At 36.9% G+C, this 22,925-nt stretch overlaps 2 protein-coding genes across 5 annotated transcripts in view; one reads left to right on the top strand and one right to left on the bottom strand.

The window, feature by feature from the left end:
- Positions 1–421: 421 nt before the first annotated feature.
- DEPDC4 (DEP domain containing 4) lies at positions 422–11,388 on the bottom strand. The gene is given in 6 exon segments (XM_053662062.1): positions 422–606; positions 1,778–1,847; positions 6,567–6,783; positions 9,087–9,251; positions 9,643–9,876; positions 11,357–11,388. Coding segments are annotated over 6 exon segments (903 nt in total).
- Positions 9,263–22,925, top strand: part of SCYL2 (SCY1 like pseudokinase 2) — a 59,823-nt gene continuing 46,160 nt past the window's right edge. The window contains exons 1-2 of one of the 4 annotated variants that reach the window (XM_053661736.1): positions 9,263–9,525; positions 21,877–22,081. In XM_053661736.1, coding sequence (XP_053517711.1) covers positions 21,905–22,081 — 177 coding nt within the window. In that variant the 5' untranslated portion in view covers positions 9,263–9,525; positions 21,877–21,904. The other 3 variants (XM_053661739.1, XM_053661738.1, XM_053661737.1) reach the window with 3 other exon arrangements.

Raw genomic sequence — 22,925 nt, 5'->3', positions numbered from 1 at the left:
GATAGGGCTTCTCTCCTCGGGCTGTAATGTTCCATTTCATAAATGTCTCCCTTACTAGACTGTGGATTCTTTTAGGGCAGGAATAAGTAAACTGGTAGAAACTGATGATGTTATTTATGGCCATGAAAAGGAAATGATGGAACTTTGGAAAACACTGAGCGCCGGTACAGGGAGAAGATGATTGTGAAATCATGACTGAATTAATCCGAATGAAAACCCTAATCTCCAGATCTTCTTGCAGGTCATAACCAGGGACTTTCTTTGTTAGATCATGTGAGAATTCACAGTGACTAATTTATAACACAGAGATGGTGTTAGTTTATACATATGGATATATATATTCTCATCTCTTAAAATACCAAAGGTGAAATATGTGAAAGGCCTCTTAAGTTATAAATTACTTGACAATAAAAACTGTCACTTACCCAGGTACACAGACACATGGAATAACATCTCCATCTAGACAAGTGTTTGAGATAACAAGATCCCCTTCTTTATTTAATTGAAGATTTTGTGTTTTAACAGTTGGCTACAAAACATTTTCCACAAATAGAAGGTGAATCAATTGAAGAATACGTAACAATGTTTGTTGTTTCAAAAAATCTTCTATGTTTTAAAAAGAGAAATAATGTAACTACCAGATCAAGAAATAGCACACATTCAAGCAATATTATAAAAATTTCCATTTCTAAGTAATACAAAATAAAAGATATATATATTATATATGTATACTTGATGGATTAATTTAATGCTAGGATAATTTAAATTTTCTAAATTACAATTTTTATTTTCAAGAATGACCTTTAAATAGACATCAGTTAGGAGCAAAGTGATTCTATTTTCTGGTTATGTTGCTTGTATAGTAATATTGTCTAACTTCTAAGGCCAATGATAATTTAATTACAAATATAAAAAGCTACTGGTCATGCTAATAAATTAATTATATATCTGAGAGAATATGAGATTGCTAATTATAATTTTATTCAAAGTAGTACAGATAACTATAGTTTATTGTTTTAAATTAAAATACAGTATTAGGGTAATCTTAACTTTTCTGGTCATTCCTGTTAAGTTTTCATTATCCTAATCATCAGACCATAATTACTATTTTGTTTTTCTTTAAATGAAGGAAAAATTATAAAAGCAACAGTCATAGTAAAACTCTTGCAAAGATCCCAAGCCAAGTAGCCTATGTATTAAATTTGTACCATAGCCATGATTTTTTTGTTTGTTCATAAGCATTTTGAATAAAATTAACTCATGTGAAAATGGGAGATTTCATATAAAGTTCTGGTTTCAAGTTTCTCTTAAAAAAAAATCTCATAACACTGGGCTTGAATGAATTCCTGACCAGTCAGCTGACAGGAAGCTGTGGGTAGTGCTTTGCACCTGCATGTCATTCCCAGTTCACCACAAACCCCAATGTTCCCCATTGTATCCCATGAAGCTGAGTGTCAGCTACCACTTTCATGGTTTGTCCTGTTGGTTTTGCTACAATACAAATCAATTTCCCTGTACTTATATCTCTGTGTTAAGTGGGGAAAGGAAAAACAGCCTGAGTGGGCCATATATTTCAAGCAAAACAGCAGTGCATATTTTTCCTATATGTTTGATAATTAAGTATTCATTGGCACGCTGATCTGCCTGGCTCCTAAAATCATCTCAGTTTGCTACCTGTGAGTTATTTGCCATTATAAATCAAACTAACAATTTTTTAGTAAAGACTTGTGATCATAAATAGCCTCTAACCAATCAGGACACATTTTTCAATACCAACCTTTGGGCACAGCACTGAACCAGGTGCTGTAAAAATACATAAAAATGAGTGGGCCTTCAGCAGCCACATTCTAAGTAAAGAGGCAAAGATAGCCACCGATGGAAAGAGTGAAGACAAATTATATCATGTCACCAGGAGGAAACATAACATTATGAATAAGTCCAAAAATAGGGGAAAAAACTTTATTCAAGTGCATCAAGACAGAACACTCATTTATTTAACAAATATTTATTGAGACCTATTTTTGTGGTAGGTACTGTTCTAGGTGCCAGCGATGTAGTAAGTAAAATGGGCAAAAATCCCTGCTTTTTTAAAAAAGATTTTATTGGACTTCCAACCAAGATGAAGGCACAGGTAGATATGCTTTGCTTCCTCACACAGGCAAAAGAACAAGAAATTTTAAAACAATAAGAACTGCCAGAAAATTGAACTATACGGAAGTCCAACAACCAAAAAGTTAAAGAAGAAACGTTCATCCCGCCTGGTAGGAGAGGCAGAGATGGGCAGCCAGGGTTTAAAGGACGTGTAGAAAGGCAATGAACTGGGTGGGCGAGGCAGTGGCTGGCAGACCAGACATCCCACATTCGTGTGTGGATAAGCCAGGAGGAACAACTGGGGAACAAGACAGACTGAGCAACTATGGGTTCCAGCGAGGGGAAATAAAGCCTCAAAATCTCTGAGTGAAAATTGCAGGTTGCAGTGGAGGGAGAAATTCCCAGCCTCACAGGAGAGTTGGAAAGGCCAACAGTGTCCCAGAACGTACACAAACCCACCCACACGGGAATCAGCACCAGAAGGGCCCAATTGCTTGTGGACAGTTTGGGAAGTGACTGAAAGGAGGGTGAGAGCCAAGCAAACAGCATTGTTTCCTCTTGGACCCGTCCCCCACATGCAGCTCGACAACAGGGGTTGCCCCACCCTGGCGAATACTTAAGGCTGTCCGCTTACAACGTAATAGGTACGCCAAGATAAATAATATGATGCAAATGAAAGAACAGATCAAAGCTCAAAAAATAGAACTACTCAATGAGGAGCTAGCCAACCTATCAGATGCAGAGTTCAAAACACTAGTAATCAACGTGCTTGCAGAAATGATTGAGTATGGTTGGAAAATAAAGGGAAAAGTGAAGGCTATGTAAAGTGAAGTAATGGAAAATGTACAGGGAACCAACAGAGAAATGAAGAAAACCAGGAAATCAATTTGTAACACAAGGAAGAAATAAACATTCAACCAGAACAGAATGAAGAAACAAGACTTCAAAAATTGAGGAGGCTTAGAAACCTCTGGGACAACTTTAAATGTTCCAACATCTGAATCATAGGGGTTCCAGAAAAAGAGGAAGAGCAAGAAGTTGAAAACTTACTTGAAACATAATGAAGGGAAACCTCCCCAATCTGGCAAAGGAAATAGATTTCCAGAAAGTCCAGGAAGCTCAGAGAGTCCCAAACAAGTTGGACCCAAGGAGGAACACACTGAGACACATCATAAGTAAATTACCTAAGATGAAAGATAAGGAGAGAATCTTAAAAGCAGCAAGAGAAAAGGAGAGGGTTACCTACAAAGGAGCCCCCATAAGACTATCAACTAATTTCTCCAAAGAAACCTTACAGGAAAGAAGGGGCTGGAAAGAAGTACTCAAAGTCATGAAAGGCAAAGACCTGCATTCAAGATGACTCTATACAGCAAAGCCATCATTTACAATGGAAGGGCAGGTAAAATAATTCCCAAATAAGGTCAAGTTAAAGGAGTTCATCATCACCAAACCCTTATATAAAATGTTAAAGGGATTTATCTAAGAACATGATCAGAAATATGAACAGTAAAATGACAACAATCTCACAACTATCAACAAGTCAACCTAAAAAACAAAAACAAACTAAGTAACAACTAGAACAGGAACATACATAGAAATGGAGATCCCATGGAGGGTTATCAGTGGGGAGGAGGGCGGAGAATGTGGGAAAAGGTACAAGAAATAAGAAGAATAATTGGTAGACTGGACAAAAATAGGGAGAGGTTAAGAACAGTATAGAAAATGGAGAAGCCCAAGAACTTATATGTACAACCCATAGACATGAACTAAAGGGGAGTCATGCTGGAAGAGAGGGTGTGTAGGACAGAGGGGGATAAGAGGGAGAAAAAATGAGACAACTGTAATGGCATAATCAATAAAATATACTAAAAAATAAAATATTCATTTTTTAGAGGGGGAGAAAGGTAAACATTAATGTGTGGTTGCTTCCCAAGCACCCCCTGCTGGGGAACTGGCCCGCAACTCGGGCATGTGCCCTAGACTGGGAATCGAACCAGTGACCCTTTGGTTCTCAGGCCTGCTCTCGATCCACTGAGCCACACCAGCCAGGGGGGGAAAAAAATCCTTGCTTTAATGGAGCTTATATTCAAGTGGGGATAGGGAGGTAGACAATAAACAAACAAAAAGTAAAATACGAAGCATGTCAGGAGTAAGTTCTATGGAGAGAAATTAAGCAGCAAACGAGAGAAGTAGTGTTAGGGGATAACATCGCACTTTTAAATAAGATGTGTAGGAACTAACATTGGGAAGATAATATTTCAGCAAAGACCTGAAGGAGAAGGAGCAGAGAAATGTACTGTCTAGAACATACTAGTCAAATACAGAGATGATAAACAGAACATCTAGTTCTATTTAGGAAAATTACACTCAAAAAGGATATTGTGGCAACACATCCTATCACTAGGGTCAGATTTATGAGGCACTTCATATTTGATGACCATTGGGCTGAGTGAGTGACAGAGGGGATAGACTCTGCATGTGAAGAGTGTGCAATCCATGCAACACTGAGGGGAGAATACACACACACATATATGTCTTATGTACATACATATGTCTGAATAGCATGTATATATAAAAAGAAAATATTTATAAAGTGAGGCTGAACTCAAGTCATTTATACAGTAAATGTTTACACACCCATTAACAATTAGATGCTGTCTCATTCTGTGGGGATATAATGAATAATATCAGGACTATTCCTTACAGGGGTGTCCAACCTTCGGCATCTCTGGACCACACTGGAAGTGGAAGAGTTGTCTTGGACAACATGTTAAACACACAAACCCTAACAAAAACTGATGAGCCAAAAAAAAAAGGTTTTAAGTGAATTTATGATTTTGCGTTGGGTCACATTCATAGCCATCCTGGGCCTCACGTGGCCCATGGGCTGCGGGTCAGACACCGCTGCTAGTACCTCATACACTAGTGGGAAATAAACACAAATAAACAGGCTGTTCCATTAAGTGTACACGTTTTGTTTTGTTTTTTTTTCCCAGAGGAGAAATGTAGTATGTTTGGTAGGATTCAAACTTTATTTTAACTGAGGAAAACGGAGTGAAAGAAAACAGATTAATAGCAGAAATGCTCTAGCTGATATTGATATAAGAAGCTTTGAAGAACCTTTGTTTAACCTTTATTTGCCCAGGCCCCAGGCGCCCTGGGGAAAATAATGGGGCTGTCGGGGATAAGTAAACAACGGTGCATTAGCTAGGACTGAGATTAACACCCCTACTGTTAAAAACTGACCTTTGAATTTAGCCTTTGTACTTTATTTTCGCCTGGTAGCTAGGACTAACTTCCGAATTCCTGCTTCTGTATCTTGCTTTACTACTCCGAAGGCTATATAAATCCCAAGAATCCTTTGTTCGGGGCTCAGAATTTGGAAACTGACTCCTCTTGACCCGTGCACGTTAATAAACCTCGTACTCCAGAAACCCTCGATATCTGGTTGCTTCATTTTCCTGCAACAATATCAGACACTCCCCTAAGACCCACCCTGCAGAGGTGAGGGAAAGGTTGTGTTCTACACCTTTAGAACTCCTAACATTTCCAAAACAACGCACATATATTTTTGAAATATTACTCATGATATTCAGTAAGAAACAAACAACTATGAAAAAATTAAATACTGGCAAAGGTGGTTCATCTTAACCTTTCCTGTTGCGCAAATGCAATTTGGTGATGAAGCCTGAGGCCCTGTAATTGCACTGCTTTTCCCCGAGGCAGGCAGAGTGCTCAACTCAACTCAAATGAAGAAGGTTTCTCAGTTACTTGGGAACTACGAGTTGGCCTTTTTCAAAAATAGATTATATCAGTTACTTGGAAAGTACTAAATAGAATTTTTCAAAAAAATAGAGAAACTCAATCCTTTCTTTAGCTGAATTTTGTTGAGGTGTGTTGCCAATTATATACCTTTAACGGGCTATATTTTTCCAAACAAAACATGGCTTACATTTTCTTGTTGGCCAGCTAATTATTTAATTTTATAAAACTAGATAGTGTCTATATTGTTGTATTCTTATTATTTTATCTATTCATAGGTCTGATGGGGTTGTTTTGTGCTTGAGGATCGCAGAAGAATCATTTTCAGTGGATAACTGCGAACTTCATTCGTGCCTGACTTGTTAGAGCAGAGAAACTTCCTAAGACACTTCTCTCCCAAAGTTTTAGTATGAAAACATAACTTCCAAAAAGGTAAACATTTTTTTATCCATGAAATACAAATCAGTTGAAATAGATTAATTTTTACATGCTTTTTTTTTACTGACTTCTGAAAAGAAAAACTGAAAGCATAACATTCAAGTTTAACTCAATGATGACTGTTCTGCCAGCCTCTAAACGCGGCACATGCGTTACAGTATTTTAATTAACACTAACCTTAAAGATTCCTTGGCATATATTTTATCTGTTGACCCATTCTCTGTATTATCCTTTTTTCTTTTGCAAAAAACATAGATTATCTATTGCCTAGAAACCTGTAGAGTATTGTTTGAAACTTCAAATTCCAATTTCTTCTCATTTTTGAGTAGCTTTATTCCTACTGGTTCAAATACTTTATGGTTCATCAGAACTTGGCAAAGACCAACTCCTCTAAGATGAAACATAGCATTACTACTTAGGCACATATTTTGCATAAGATGACTTAATACTACATCAACAGCATCAGAACCAGTAAAACAGTCTTTGTATGTTCTTAATGGCATATCTGCTGCCATTGTCTTTCCTAAGTTTCTACTCCTCTCATCTTATGTAAGCCATAATATATTTACTAAGATTGCACTATGTTTGTCTGCCAATAAAAACAGAAAACCTAGTAACGTACTTTACTCACATGAAATGTATTATACTGTGAATTTATAAACCCTTAATGTTACATGATTAACTCTAGGCACACTTAATCTTGAAGGATATTATATCGGGACACATTTAAAAGAAATGCAACCCTAGCTGGTGTAGCTCAGTGGACTGAGCACAGGCTACAAACCAAAGGGTCACTGGTTCAATGCTCTGGCCTGGGTTGTGGGCCAGGTCCCCAGTGGGGGCCACGTGAGAGGCAACCACACATTGATGTTTCTTTCCCTCTCTTTCCCCCTCCCTTTTCCTCTCTTCAAAAATAAATAAATAAATAACAATAAAAGAAATACACACACTCACTAGAGTCTTGATTATTACAGATCACCAGGGTTTGATCTTTTTCTTTCTTCTTTTTCCATTTCTGATCAGTGGCATAAACTCTTCATGAGATATAGGGCAAGGAGCTCATAAAACCGATCTATTTATCAGCCAGCTATTCTTTTTGAAAAAAAAAAAAAAAACCAGCTTGTGAGTAACAACGAAAACCTGAAATCAGTAAAAATGTCCATCACCTGACGAATCGTTAAATAAATTATGGCATAATGTTACTATGGCATATTAAGCAGCCATTAGGGAGAATAAGGTTTATAGCATGAAAAGATACCATTACATAAAACAAAACAAAAACAAAAACTCAACAAGTTGAGCAGAACAATTTGTTTACCATCATCCTAGTTATGTAAAAAGGAATTCTCAAACTACACACAAATATATGTAAATAAATAGAAAGGAAGGTCTGAAAGGATAAGCTTCAAACTACTAAACTTTGGGAAGTAGGTTTGTAATAAAAGAAGGTTTGGGGGTTTTAATTTTTGTATTTCCAATTTTCTATAATGTGTATATGTAATTTTTAAATTGGAGACAGTAAAATTTTATTGAGACATAACTGACAGACCACAAAATTCAGTCTTTGTAAAAAAGTGTACAATTCAGTGTTTTCTTAGTGCAGTCACAAAGTTGTACAACCATCACTATTATTATTGCAGACCATTTCATCACTTCAAAAATAAACTCATACATACAAAAAAAAGAAACCCATACAGTTAAGTCACTCCTTATCCCCTCCACCCCAGTAATTCTTTAAATAAAAAAAAATGGAAGAATGATAAGGGAATGACTTGAAACATCCAGAATATTGTTTCTAGGTTTTTTGAATTAAAATTCAAGAATTTGGAAGGAACAACTATAAAGAACTCATGGACAAAATCAAGAGGGGGTGGAATCAGGGGAGGGAGGTTGGGATGCCTGGGGTGGGGGTGGGGGGTAAAAACAGACAACTGTGCTTGAACAACAATAAAACAATTAAAAAAATAAAATTCAAGAATTCGATCTCTCTCCTTTGACTATAAATAACTGGAAACAGGTTGCCCGATTTTACATAATAGTCTGATGTATATAACAAAATGATCAATAAAATCCCATCAGCCTCAAATACCTTTGGTAACAAGCTGTCCGCCTATCTATCCTTTAAATATTACCTCAAGACACTCTAGACAGTGTGGAGATAGGAGTGGAGTGAGGAAGCTGATCAATGAAAAGGGGTTAGACTAGAGGGGAGGAGTGATGGATGGGGTAGGGACGGAGTCAGGTTGGGGTGGGGTGGGGTGGAGAGGACTAGAAAACTATCAGTGGTGGAGACATGGGTATTCCCCATGGACCATCTGTCTTTAACCTCTGTTAAACAAGTAGGTTAGAAGAAGTAGTCCTCGTACTCAAGTAACTTGCCATCTAGTACTTCAAGCCCTTCTAGTCCTAAGTGTAGCCTGTGGACCAACAGCACTGGCTCGTGATCTGGGCGCTCATGAGAAACGCAGAACATCAGACTCCTCCTGAATCCAAACTGCCTTTAACAAAACCCCCAAATGACTCGTGTGCACGTTAAAGTTCGAGAAGCACTGCTTTTTTTGACTTCCCAAGAACAGCAGTTCATATAAGCCCAAGTCCTGGTTCTTAGTCCCAGACCACGGTGGGCAGGTGTGCCGGAAAAGGGGCGGGGCCTGGAAAGGGGCGGACCCCAGAATCCTGAGGCTTGTAGTCTAAACCACCCTCTACCCTCAGCGGCCCTCCCCTTCAGTATATTCGGCTAGGATCTGTGAGGTTACCCGTTCTCTTTTCCGGCAGAAGCCACCTCTGTGGCTCACGAAATTCGACCTGGGCCGGGAGGTAGGCTCTAGCTGCCAAGGTTCCGGAACAGCGGAGTCGAAAGAATCGCCAGAAGCTCGCGCGCCGGCCCCTCCCCTGGCCCGTAACTCCGCCCCCGTCGGATCGCGGGGTGGGCGACGGCCCAGGAAGTTCCAGCCCCGCCCCTACCGAACCAGCAGGAAGTGACGTAATGCCCAGGCCGGCCGGTCTTTCGGTCTTTTTTCTTATCCCTTACTCTTCTTCCTCCCCAATCCCTCCCCTGCCCTCCCCCTTCCCACCTCCTGCTCTAGCCTGTGAGGGCGCGCGGGTGGATAAAGCTATGGAGTAAGCCACAGCTTCCGCCGGACGCTGAAGCTGAGCTGGAGCAACCGGGAGACGTTTGGCGGGGCGGGGGAAACGAGCCTCTGCACCGCCCTTCCTGAGAGAAGAAGGGAAGAGGTGAGTGACCGCCCCCGGGCACCGAGTGACCTCTCCGGCCGCGCACCTGCCTGGGCTGCCAAGGCCAGCGAGGAAGGAATGGGGAAGGACCCGCGCCCGGGCTAGGCCTCCCAAGACCCCGAGTGCTGGCGACCGTTGCTAGGTGACGGGCCGAGGGCCGGTCTGGCAGGGTGGTGGGCGCCCGCGTGAAGCCTAGCTCGGCGAGCGGCGAGCTCCGGGGAGCGGTTCCGAGAGGCTCGAGTCCCCATAAAAGGCCTTGAAGTGACGGAAGACCAGGGGCTGGAGCCGTCTGCTGCGGGGAGAGCCTCCCGGTCCGGGAGCTCGGGTTTCCGTTGTGGAGCTCTTAGTTCCCTTTTGGGAAATTGGACACTCCTTCGGGACTGGGTGAGACAGCTCCCCTCACTTCTGAGGTCGACGTCTGATAACCTGGGTTAGCGCCCGGCGTCCTTTTCTGACAGTAGATATAGCTCTGGGAAGGTATTGTGTTTGAGGTGGGTGGGGCAGGTGTTTTGTTAAGACTAAAACCCCTTCGGAGGCTTCTGTGCTCCTGTTTTTCTAAGCGGAAGAGAAAGGCTGGAGGAAGGTTTAGACCGACAAAGCTTGCAAAAACTTCTTGGGAATCCAACTGAATTCATACCTATGATTAGTAATTACGGAAACCAATATGGTGAAGTCAGTCCCTACAACTCTTTCGGAGTCTCCCCACTCAAGCCTTAAAGGAACTGTATCGGTAGTGACTTAAGAGTTGTAAATTGCAAGCTGTTTTATTTTGTACGTTGCAAGCTGGTTTTTTGTAGATCAAATTCAAGAATTATCTGTATGATGATTTGTTTTACAAATTGGATTCTGTGAGTAAGAAGTTTTGTAAGAGACATTCACATGCTCTCCATTCTGGAAAATTAACATAGTTTTACAGCCTGTCACTGTAAAACTCTATCATAGTCTGGTGCTTGAAGCTACCTTCGGAAATTTACAGGCTCTTTTTGTTTGGCTTCCAGTCTTATTCTTGAGTATAAATGTTAATTTTGAAAAGCTTAAAAATTATATATCAGCTGGGTTTGGTAGAATTTTTGACAATAGTAAGCTGTTCTCATAAAAGACACTTTCAGGGGACTGTAAAAAAATTGTAATGGAAGTTAAGGATCTTCATTCTGTTCAGATCCACTATACACATGCAGAATTCTGTTCTTTTGTCTCTAAGATCCATGAACAACCAGAGGAATATATACAGGCATATTGTGCTTCCAGACAACAGAATATTTCTGTACAATTCGACCCTATAATTGGGAATAACTACTCATGCTCACATGATTTATTTCCCAAGAAAAATAGGTCCTCTTATTGTGTTTAAGTGACTAGCTTCATCATCAGTTCTTTTCTATAGAAGTGTGACAGCTTCCTCTCTCTTGTGCCTCATTATCTAGTTCTCATTAAGTCCTGTTGATTTTGCTTCTTGAATATCTTGTCTCTCTTCATCTTTGCCACTTGTAATCCAATTCCAACCACCATCATCTCTTATCTGAAGTGTCACTAGCCTCCGAATTATGGTCTACCTGCATTACCGTGACCCCCACTCCCCAGGTTGCCACAGCAGACTGAGTGACATTTTTAAAATGCAGATCTAATCATGTTGTCTCCATATTTAAAACCCTTCAGTGGCTTTCATTGTTTTTTAAGAGAAACTAAAATCCTTAACAGCCTGTTTGGCTCCCCTGACTGCCTTTGCAACTTCATCTTCATCGTGCTTTTTGGCATTTTTTTCTCTCCTAATCACTCTGTTGTGCTTAGGTACCTGGCTTTTGGTTATGACACTTTCTCTGATTGGCAGTACCTTTCCTTTTCATCCAGGTACTGCCTCCTCATCATTCAGCTCACTTCAGGAAGACTTTCCTGATTAGCATGGATTCCCCAAATTATATGTTCTCCTAACACCATTACAGAGTTGCCATATTTATTAATACTTAACAATTTAATGAGATGTTCTTCATCTTCTAGTAGTGTGTAAGAGCTTATTAAGTGTTTGTTTACTGAATTCATTGAATGTTTACTAAATGTACTAAACAGTTTATATGTCTCATCACCTTTAATCCTCATAGGAATTACTTGAGAAATGGGTGGCATTTCCCCCATTTTAAAGGTTAGAAATAGTGTTAGGGAGACTAGTTGGTGCTGGCATTTGAGCCCAGGTTTCCTTGCCAATGGATGTTGTGTATTTAATCATGTAACACTTAATTCTCACACTGTACCTCAGAATCACCTGGGGGAGCTGCTCTAATACAAATGCCCTGACTGCACCTTTACGGTCTAGATTCTGATTCCAAAGGTTTGCGATGGTCTGTAAGCATCTATGTGGTTTAACAAGGTATTCAGTCATTAAATGTTATTAGATGTGCACTGGAGTTTGGAAACCATTATCTTAGACAACAGTACTTTATCAATGTCAGTTTTCACACACTGTATTACAGTGTATTCAGATTTTGTATGTTCTTAAATCAAGAAAGAACTGTGGGCCTAAGAAGTGACCTTATTGATCATTTAGTCAAGTTTTCTACCCAGGCTTTCCTTTCCCCTCTTTTCCAGCTGAGGGGGCTGAATAATAAGACTCTGCTACCCCAGTGCTGCTACTTTTTTTAAAAATCACAATAATGTCAAGAATCTGATTGACGTCATGTAGTAAACATGACGTCAGCTACATATGCTGGAATTGCATTCAAAAGAGTTGGGTGTAGCCTCTTCTCAGATCTTATTATTCAAATTACTAATTAAGTATTTTAACTTATATTTGTTCATAATCTTTCATGTTGCTTTTTAAATCTTATTGTACAGTGGTCTTAAGTTTGTAAGCAGTGATAGAAACGGAATGTTTTGCTTCTTGTTTCTCCTACTGTGTCTAACATGGTGCTTTCAAATTAGTAGGCACTTATTTGTTGACTGGATGTGTACTTCACAGTACATAGCTAAGTGTCTTTAGTGTTTTATGTTTGTTTCTTAAAATCAGGTTTGTCTTCTGGAAGTAATCTCTTGTAGCTCAACTGATAATTATTAGATACTTTCTGTGGTTATAAAGAGAATGATTGTACTCGGTACAATCTTTGCTTTCTGAGTAAGATTAAACATGACTTCTATATAGACCAAAGAGTGGTGTTAACCATTTTTTTAAATGATTTCTTTTTATAATTTCTACTAATCTCTGAGTGCTCCCGCAGGAAAAGGAAAACATGTATTTCAAGAGTGTATCCCAGGATCATCTTCTTTAAATATAAACAAATAAGCACTACATACAGGAGTGTAAATATAAAAATTTCCCCCAAATTTTATGAATCATTTTACTAAAGGTATTTATGTCATGTTAATGTAATTCTTACAAATTACATCTTCAAAATTACAATCTTACAAATTACATCTTCAAATTACAAAATCTCATTCTATGTATGTTTAACTATTTAAGTGACTATGTAAGTGGTATTCTTTTATTTTCAGGCATTTACATAGAAAGAAATCTCAGACCCTGGTACCTCTTTGAGTAATAAAACATTATTTTGAGTTCATTTGTATTTATTTGTATTATTGTTCTTTGTAGTCAATGTGTAATAATATTTTGTGCCTATTGAAAGTCTAGTCTCTGCTGGGTGCTTTGAAACTGACAGTTACTAAACATAATTTCATTATCAGATGTAATTACAGTAACCTTATGTGTATTATATTTCCAATGAAATGCAAGCTAATTCTACTTTGAAACATTTTCTTCTTGGCAAATTAAGGGACTCTTCTTGCACTTGTATTACTTGAAAACTCAGGAACCTCTTTTAGCATAAATATAATTTTAGCTATTACATTCTTGTTATGTCTAGAGTTTGTGAGTAGGCAGAACTGAAAGAATTGCCAGTTCTTTTTCTCTACCTGCCATCAGGTGCTGTAATATTCAATCCACCTTCTGTCAGGTGCGTGTAAAATCTAGTAATACAACAGATTCACCTACTGATTCTGCTAAAATCAGAGCGATGGCTGAGCCAGATGGTAGAAAGATATAATCTTGGAATCATTTTGAAGCTGTTGCAAATCTCATTTTGGCTGAGATTTAGGAGGGAAAGATAATTGAATTTAAAGTGATTTCTACTAAGTTATGTACAAGGGGAAATGGCTTAAATGAATAAATATTTCTATTAACTTTGGAAAAATATGCTTATTAATCAAGTGAAAATTTGAAAAGCTATCATTCATTTGAAGAAAAGATATTTGGACTCTAGATTTGTTTTATGACAAAAGGCTATTGGTAAATAATTCAGAATCTTGTTTTACAAGCTCATCTACTTTCTGTCCTTAGCCTTCTGTTGCTCTTGTGATATTTTTCTTGGGTCTCCCTGGTCACCATTTTCAAGCCCACAGTCTTAACTACTACTGTATGCTTGTAAGCTCAAATTTTGATCTTCGATTAAGAAGTTTTTTCTAAGTTTTTGGCCTGCATATCTAAAAACCTATTAGATATATCTCCCTATGAGTGTCATTAAGTCAACTCAAATTTACCATGTCCATAATTGAGTTTTTCCTCCCATGAGAGAACCAGTTGTCTCCTTCAAGTCCTGCCTTAGTAAATAACCATCATTCTCCACCTAGACTCTGAAGTTAGAGACCTGATTGGGCTTCCTAGTTTTGTCCCTTCCCTTTACCTAGTATGTCAGTAAGTTCTGTTAGTTCTAACTCATACTCGTTTCTTAATTTTTCCTGTCTTCTCCTTTCTTACTGCTATTTCCTTAATTCAGCAACCTCCCCCTCTTTTAAAATTTTCATATATAATATGTAAAAGTGCATAGTGAAGTTTAATATATAATTATAAAGTAAATATCCATGTAACTAGCACTTTTGAAATACTCCCTGAACTCAGCATCTCTTCCCTATATTCTTTGTCCCTACTTCCAGGTCTGTCTGTATTTTTTGCACATACACACCATATTCCCTGAACTACATGTTGATGTACTCTTTAGCCATATTCCGTACTTTCACCCCTATATCATTCACTGTGCTTCATGGATTGATCACATTACCTCATGCCTGAAATCCTGTGGCTTATTACAGATTGATTTCTTACTATGTATACCCTTGGTGATTTGGCTTTTCTAAGTCTCCTTTCCCATACTTCCTTCTTATACTCCAGCTTTTATCTGAACTGCTTTGTTATTACTCCTATACTCCTACCATTCACTGTCTGGTTCACTCCTACTCACCTTTAAAGACATCTCTAGTACTACTGTTTTGAGGAAACTTTCTTCCATCTGTTTCTCTTCTTTTTGCTCCTGTAACACTGTGCATATATATTCTTTAGCATTTTATCACTGTAGGCTAATGCTGTGGTTGGTTTACTTTTCTCTCTCTTTCATCTCTGATGATAAGAGCTTTCATGACTTATTTTTCTTTTGCTGCTTTTTTCCTAGTTTTTATATGGTATCAGGTACGTAGTGGGTATTAAATAAATATTAAATCACCAGATGAATTTCCATGTTTATTTCCGTTGACTGTTTAGATAGTGAGTGGGCATGTGCAATTTGAATATTAACTCAGAATATCTTTTGTTTTCATACAAAACTACAGTACTGGTAGTTTTCAGATCACATCATAGTCTTCTTCCCCTTCCTGTCTTGGCACATCCTTTCTGGAATGCTCTTTCCCATTTTTTCTACTGGAAGAACACTTCATTTTTGAGCCCATTTTTCTGTTCCCATAATATGGTACGTTTATACCTCCAGTTAATTGCTATAAATTTTTGCAGGCCCGAGTCTGCTGTTGGTCTGAATCTCTAAAGAGCAGCTATGCTTCTGTTCACATCTCTATTCCCAGTATCTAACAGGTGCATGGCATGCAATATATGGCCACTCAGACAGAGTTAGAGGAATGCGTATCCAGGTTTTAAATAGGGTTTTGTGCCCCCTCACTTTCCTATTCAAAATCAGCAAATGTTCGTAGAGAACAATTTGGCATAGCAATCAATGTTTTATAATGCTAATAGCAACATTTCCTAACTGCTTACAGAAATGCAGCATTAAATTAAAAAGAGAACATGAGTCTCTTTCTATTTATGGTTTAAACATTTAAGAGAGGAAAGCAGGGTACAAACTTAGTGTTACCTTAGTCCATGGCCTTACAAATATTTTTCTTGTGTAGTCTCTAATTTTAAAAACAGTATACTTCTTTGCATGTTTTTAAGTTGATTGCATCTGAAATTTTTTGTCGAGTGAAGATAGTTACAAAGGACCTAATTTCTATATCGTTGTGTCTTGTGATTATGTGTTACTTTTAGGAGACTTGAAGTTTTTGCTTATTAATTTAAGTAAATTTGTTCCTATACATTCCTGTGATATCCATCTTGTTTCTTAATTGCAATTCTGTGATAGATAAGGCTTGGGGTCTTTCTGTTAATATCTGGTCTGGAAGAAATAAAGCATAACCCCCTTCAGTATTTCTTACCAAACTTCTTTTTGCTTTACTCATAAGGAACTTTATCTCAGGAATTATGCATTCTCAAATTGCCTTTCTCCTATCCCCCCCCCCAAATTTTTTATACCTGAGTGAATGCCGTATGATAAGACTAGGATGGCTGAGAAAAATACTTTTCTTTGGTAAAATAGGAGAAAGAAAGAGTTGGTTAAGGAAAATTTGCAGTACACAGACTGTTCTCAGGGGGAATCAGTTTTAGGAAAGAGTATGCATGGAAGTTAAAAATTCGAAGAGTGATAACTTTCTCTTTGTACCATGGCCTCTTTGGGCAATCCAGTGAAGCCTGTGGGCCTCTTTTCAGGGCAATATTTTAGGATCAGCTTGTTAATTTTTACAAAAGCTTCTGGAATTCTGATTTGATTGCAGTGATTTATAAATTGATGGGGGAAATTGACATCTTAACAATATTGAGGCTTTCAATTCATGAACACGGTATTTTCATATAGGAGGCCTGTCTGGAAAAAGTCCAGCCATTGTTAATATAATGAGAGTAGTTTGCTCGATACTGATGGAACCTAGCAGCCAAGGAGAGTGGACTAGAACTGGCATGTGTGAACAGTGACAACTTGACTGTACTAGTCAGTGGGGGCAGTAGATGCTATTGAGTGAGCATGTGTTCGTGTGGCCGTCACATTTGAAATGACTGAGTAGAGCAACAAATATGCATCAGATTTTGTGTTAAGCTTGAATGTTCCTCTGCAGAAACTATTCAGATGGTTCAGATGGCTTTTGGGGACGATACAAGGAATGCAGCATAAATAGAAGTGTGGCACAGATGCTTCAAAGATGGAGAATCTGTCGAAAGTGATCCACATTCCAGAAGGCATGCAACAAGCAGAGCACCTGAGAATGTTAAACACATGTGTGGGCCGCACTCAACAAAGATCAGTGACTGACATTGTGAGAACTAGAAGCTGATGTGGAGATTCCAAAAACTACTGTGTCTGAGATTTTGACGTAGGATCTTGGCATGAAACTAAAATTACCTTGACAGGAAAGAGATTTCAGATTGTCAGTGAGATTCAGGGAAATATGACAAGGCAGCTGATAGTGATTCCAACAAAGGATTTTGCAGAGTGTTTTGAACAGGGAAGAGATTGGAGAACTGTGTGAGGTCCCAAGGTACCTACCTTGAAGGGGACTGAGTCATCATTGTCCTGTGTACAGTGTTTCTTGTATCAGGTACCTTCTTCAATAAATACCTCTATTTTTTGTATTACATGGCTGGATACTTTCTGGGCAGACCTCGTTGTATTAATCTTCAATTTTTCTCAGCAATTTCTTTTTGTTATTATTGTATAAATCTTGTATATCTTGTTAAATTTACCCATAGGTTATTTTATATCCTTGAAATCGTATTTTTGAAATTTCATTGTTCAGCTGTCTGTTTTATGTAGAAAACAAGCCTTTTCAAATGTATTGTTCTTGTAGTCTACTGTCATGATAAACTCATATATTACTTCTAGTAGCTTTTTGATAGATTTCTTCTGACCTACATTATGTGATCATGCCATTTAGGAATAAACAGTTTTACTTCTTCCTTCCCAATCTGAATGACTTTTATTTTGTTCTCTTTATTGCTTTGGCTACAGCCTCCATTAGAGTACCGAATAGAAGTGGTAAAAGTAGGTATCCTTACTTTGCCCCCAAATTCAAGGAGAAAGCCATCAGTCTTTCATCTTTAAAATAATACTAGCTGTAGGTATTCAAAGTATACCACTTAGCAGGTTGAGGAACTTTCTTTCTGTTCTTAGTTTTTGTTAAGGATTTTTACATGTTGATGAGGGATAGTAATATTTAGTTTTCTTCTGTCATTATTTGGTGGTATTAGGACAGCACAGACTACATAACATAAAATTTTCTTGAAGAGCTTGCATCAGCTTGGTTATTTCTTTCCTATATGTTTGATAGAATTCAACAGGGAAGCCCCTGAGCCTAGAGTTTTCTTTGTGGTAAGGATTGTAATTATGAATTGAATTTCTTTTTATATAGGACTATTCTGACTTTCTGTTTTTTCTTGACTCAGTTTTGGTAGTTGTGGATTTCAAGGAATTTTTCTTTTCATCCAAGTTGTTGAATTAATTGGCATAACATCTTTCATTATATAATGCTTTATTTATTTGTTTAGCATCTATAAGACATACAGAATTAGGGTCTGTAGGATTTCCTCTATTACCGATATAGGTCATTTTTTTTCTTAATGTATCTAAAGGTTTACCTTTTAAAAACAAATTGGGCATCATTGATATTTTTTCTTTTTCAATTCTCTATTACATAGACTATTAAATTATGTTGAATTTAGTCTGTTTCATTGATTTCTACTCTTTATTTCCTTTTTTCTACATATTTTGAGCTTAATTTTCTCTCTTTTTTACCATCTTCCTAAGGGAGAAGCTTAAACCATTGATTTTGGATTTATTTCTCTAATGTAAACACATAAAGCTATAAATTTCCCACTGAACACTGTGTTACCTACATCCCACAGCTTGTTCATTTTCATTCACTTCAAAATACTTAAAAATATTATCTGATTTCTTATTTAGCCCTTGGGTTATTTAGAAGTGTTGTTAAATTTTCAAGTATTTGCATTTTTTAGGTAATTATCTGTTCCTGATTTCTAGTTTAATTTCATTGTGATCAAATATATAATATTTCAGTAGTTGTAAGTGTTGAGATATGTTTTATGGCCCAGCACTTAATTTTTTTATATATCCATGCATATGTGAAACAAAAATGTATTCTGTTGTAGAGTATTTTAGGTCAGATTGTTTGATAGTGTTGTTCGGCTCTTCTGTATTCTTGCTGATTTTCTGTCTACTTGGCCTAACCGTCCATCTGTTACTGAGAGAAGACCTTTGAAGTCTTCAACTATAATTGTGGATTTGTCTTTTAATTCGTTCAGTTCTATCACTTTTTGCTGCATTTATTTTGAAGCTCTGTTATTGAGTGTATACACAGTTAGGTTTGTTGCGTCCTAAAGTTGTTGATGAATTAACAACTTTATCAGTGTCTCCCTTTGTCTCGAAGCCTATTCTGTTAATAATATAACCACAACAGCTTGTGGCTACATTCTTTTAGTTTTAAATCATCTTGTAAAGTGGTTTTAAAGTGGGTTTCTTATAAATAGCATTTAATCCAGTCTTGCTTTTTAAGTCTCGTTTGACAGTCTGTGCCTTTTAATTGGAATTTTGAGGATTTACACGTAATTATTTTTATGGTTGGATTTAAATTTTATTATTTTGATGTTTTCTCTTTGTCACTTTGTTTCTTCCTCTTTTCCTATTTTTTTCTCTATTAATTCAGTTTACTTTAGGATTCCATTTTATTTCCACTATTGGCTTTTAGGCTATATCTTAATATTTTTAGTTATTACTCTAGGGTTTATAATATGTCTTGCCACAATCTACCTTCAGATGATGTTGTACTACCTCACATAAAATGTAAGAATCTTTCAAAAATATATTTCCATTTTCCCTCTCCTGCCCTTGGCTTACTTTTTTTACATTTGTTACTTAAGCACAATATATTTTTGTTGTTTTTGCTTTCAATCATCTGCTATTTTTAAAGATGAGTTTTTAAAATATACCCATTTTAATTTGTATTTCCAGTGTCCTCCATTCTTATGGTAGATTCGGATTTCCATCTGCTTATCTTTTTCCTTCTGTTGAAAGAACTTTCCTTAATGTATTTTATTGTGAATATCACTTGGCAACAAATTCTTTTAGATAATTGTTTTTCTGAAAAAGTCTTTATTTCACATTTATTTTTAAAGTGTTTTTCCCATGACTTATAGAATTCTAGGTTGACAAGTTTCTTTTAGTACTCATGCAGTTGTTTTCTGGCTTGGGTAGTTTCTCATGTGAAGTCTGAGTAATATTTTTATGTTTGTTCCTCTGTATATATAATTTTTCTGTTTTCTGTGGTTGCTTTTAAGATTTTTCTCTTAAGCACTGATTCTCAGCTATTTGATATATGACATGTCTGGGCATGGTGTTAAGTTTGTCCTGCTTATGGTTCATTAAATTTCTTGCTGTTTGCATTGAATTTGGAAAAGTTTTGACCATTATTCTTTCAAATATTTTTTCTTCCTTCTTCCCCTCAATTATATATGTTAGACTATGACATTGTCACTGAGACATTATTTTTTTCAGCCTTTTATTCCACCTTCAGTTTTCACTAATCTTTTTTCCCTACACTCTGATCTTTTAATGATATCCTCTAAATTATTTGAGCTATTTTATTTTTCATCTCTAGAATTTTCATTTGTGTTTTTTAAAAATATTTCATTTTCATTATGCTCATGCCTTTCTTTAAATATTTGGACATATGATAGCTTTTTAATGTCTTTTTAATTCTGTAATCAATCATTTTGGAGTTTGTTTTTATTGACTGAATTTGGCCTTGATTATGATTATATTTTCTAGTTTCTTGGCATGTCTAATAATTATTGAGTGCATGCTGAACATTGTGAATGTCCTGTTGTTTTAGTACTTTTTTTTTCCTTTAATGAGTGTGGATTTTTTTCTGGTAGGCTAAGTAATTTAGTTTCTTAATCATTTGAGAATTGCTTTTAATTTGTTAGGGCAGGTTTAGAGTAGCTTTTATTCTTAAGAATAGACTGTCTTAGTAAGGCATGGTCCTTTTGGGATTTCTACTGAATGCCTTTAATGATCAACAAGGACTCTTCGCTCAAGCTGGTGAGAAATTAAATGATTTGCAGCCCTCTGTGAACTCTGGAACTACTCAGCTCACAGCTCTCTAGTTAGTCCTTGGCTGACCTGGTGGAGTTTCATACTATGCAAGTGCATGTTAGTAAAAACAAAGCCTCAGGGGACTCCTAATGCAAATTTCTGGAGGTCTGTTTCAGCATAGTAGTCCCTCCCCTCCCCTCCCCTCCCCTCCCTCCCCTCCCTCCCCTCCCCTCCCTCCCTCCCCCTCCCCTCCCTCCCCCTCCCCTCCCCTCCCTCTCCTTCCTCCTTTCCTTTCCTTCTCATATTTTTCCCATTCTCTTTGCAATTCTATTCCAGAGCTCCCATCTACCTCAGCATCCTTGATTTTCAGCTTGCCTCTTCTACTTTTTAACTGAGCTACACTGCTTCTTGGAATTCTGCTCTTTGCTATTTGGTTTGTATTGTGTGTCTAGGAAAGCTGGGGTAGTCCTAGGGTTCACCTTGTAATTTTGCTTTCTCACTGGGATCATATACCTGTGCTGCCTGTTCAGTGTTTGAAAATGTTCATTTCATATATTTCTAGTTTCTAGTTATTTAAGGTGGGGTAATTTCAGTCTTTCTCATGGCCAGAAGTGTGTAAAATTTTAAATGTTTTTTTATGACCTATTACTCATGCACGTTTTATTGTCCTTTTGTCATCAATATATTGATGACAAATCAATATAGAATATATTCTCAAATGTTTTCACAATTCAACAGCAATTATTTTAATGAACTAAACTTTTATAAAATATGAATTTATTACTTAGTATAGCATTAGTTATTTTCAAGTTTCATGTGGTTGTTTTTAGTGTGAAGGAAGATTCAAAGCCTTTACACCACTGTATGTTTTAAAGGGTCCAACTTATCTAGTTGAGCAACATTCGTATCAGTGTCAAGTGTGAATATGTCTTTTTCTTCCTGGTCTGTAACAATTGAAGTTGAAGGGAGCAGTTTGGTTCCTAGACTTAAATTTGCATGCAAGTTATACTGGGTTCTCAGAAGACCAGACCAACATGTAGCTTTGTTCTCCGTAGGATTGTTTCACACATTGTATGGGTGCATTAAGCTTTTCAGACTAATGAATGAACGTTAAGTGCTTAAACTAGTAAAAACAAATGGTCTAAGCTCCTCTAACCCCCTTTGTTTCTAGGTAACTGTAATTACCCAATATTGCAGCCATGGAGTCCATGCTTAATAAGTTGAAGAGTACTGTTACAAAAGTAACAGCTGACGTCACTAGCGCGGTAATGGGAAATCCTGTCACTAGAGAATTTGATGTTGGTCGACACATTGCCAGTGGTGGCAATGGGCTAGCTTGGAAGATTTTTAATGGCACAAAAAAATCAACGAAACAGGTAAGTTTTAATTGAGTCCAATTGGAAAAATCACACATGCTAATAAGTATTATAATGTGCATGTCTGCATTTTTATGTTAAGAAATGCCAAATTGATGGTTTTTTTAGTTCTCATTTCATCTAATGAACACATACAAATGCTTTTAAACATGTCCTGAGTCTCCTGGTTATAAATATATTGTTTGATATATGGTCTCATCTTATACTTTCATTTTGCTTACTTATAAAATAAATATATGAGCTAATAAGCAAATGAGTACACAGTATTATATTTTAATATTTAGCATGGTATATGTTTTAGAATTAAAATTGTCATGTTCCCCTTTATATTTGTCAGTAAGTTATTGGTTGGTTAAATACCCAGTTAAATTTTTCCAACTTTAAATGCATTCTTACATAGTTCATTCTTACTCCTTCCTTTATTCTATAGCCTTGTAGAAGACAGACTTCTTTAATATTTTTTTGTGTTTAATCTGATAGTTTTTACTATCAGGAGATATGTTTGTAAGGTATAATCAGTAATGTGTCTTGATTTATACTGATTTCAAAGTTATTTTAAAACTAATTGTTCTTTTAGTGAGGAGTAGTTTGAGTGAGTTGTATTATTGTTTTTTAAATTTGATTTAAGAGACCAACAAATAGTTCTTGGAAAACGTGGAGGCTCATTAGTGTTTAATTTTACTGACAGCATTCTGACGGAATTGTTAAAGAATTGAAAAATCTTCACAAATATGGCTTCTGTGCAAAATATGTTCTTTAAAAATAAAAATCACCATGTCACTTTTATTTTCCTACAAGTGAAACATTTGGATTATAAGACTTACAGACTTGATTTACTCATATT

This window comes from Artibeus jamaicensis, unplaced genomic scaffold (genome assembly GCF_021234435.1).
Source record: "Artibeus jamaicensis isolate MK-2021 breed Jamaican fruit bat unplaced genomic scaffold, CSHL_Jam_final contig_233, whole genome shotgun sequence".
Taxonomy (NCBI): Eukaryota; Metazoa; Chordata; class Mammalia; order Chiroptera; family Phyllostomidae; genus Artibeus; species Artibeus jamaicensis.
This window is presented reverse-complemented; position numbering and strand designations above follow the sequence as displayed.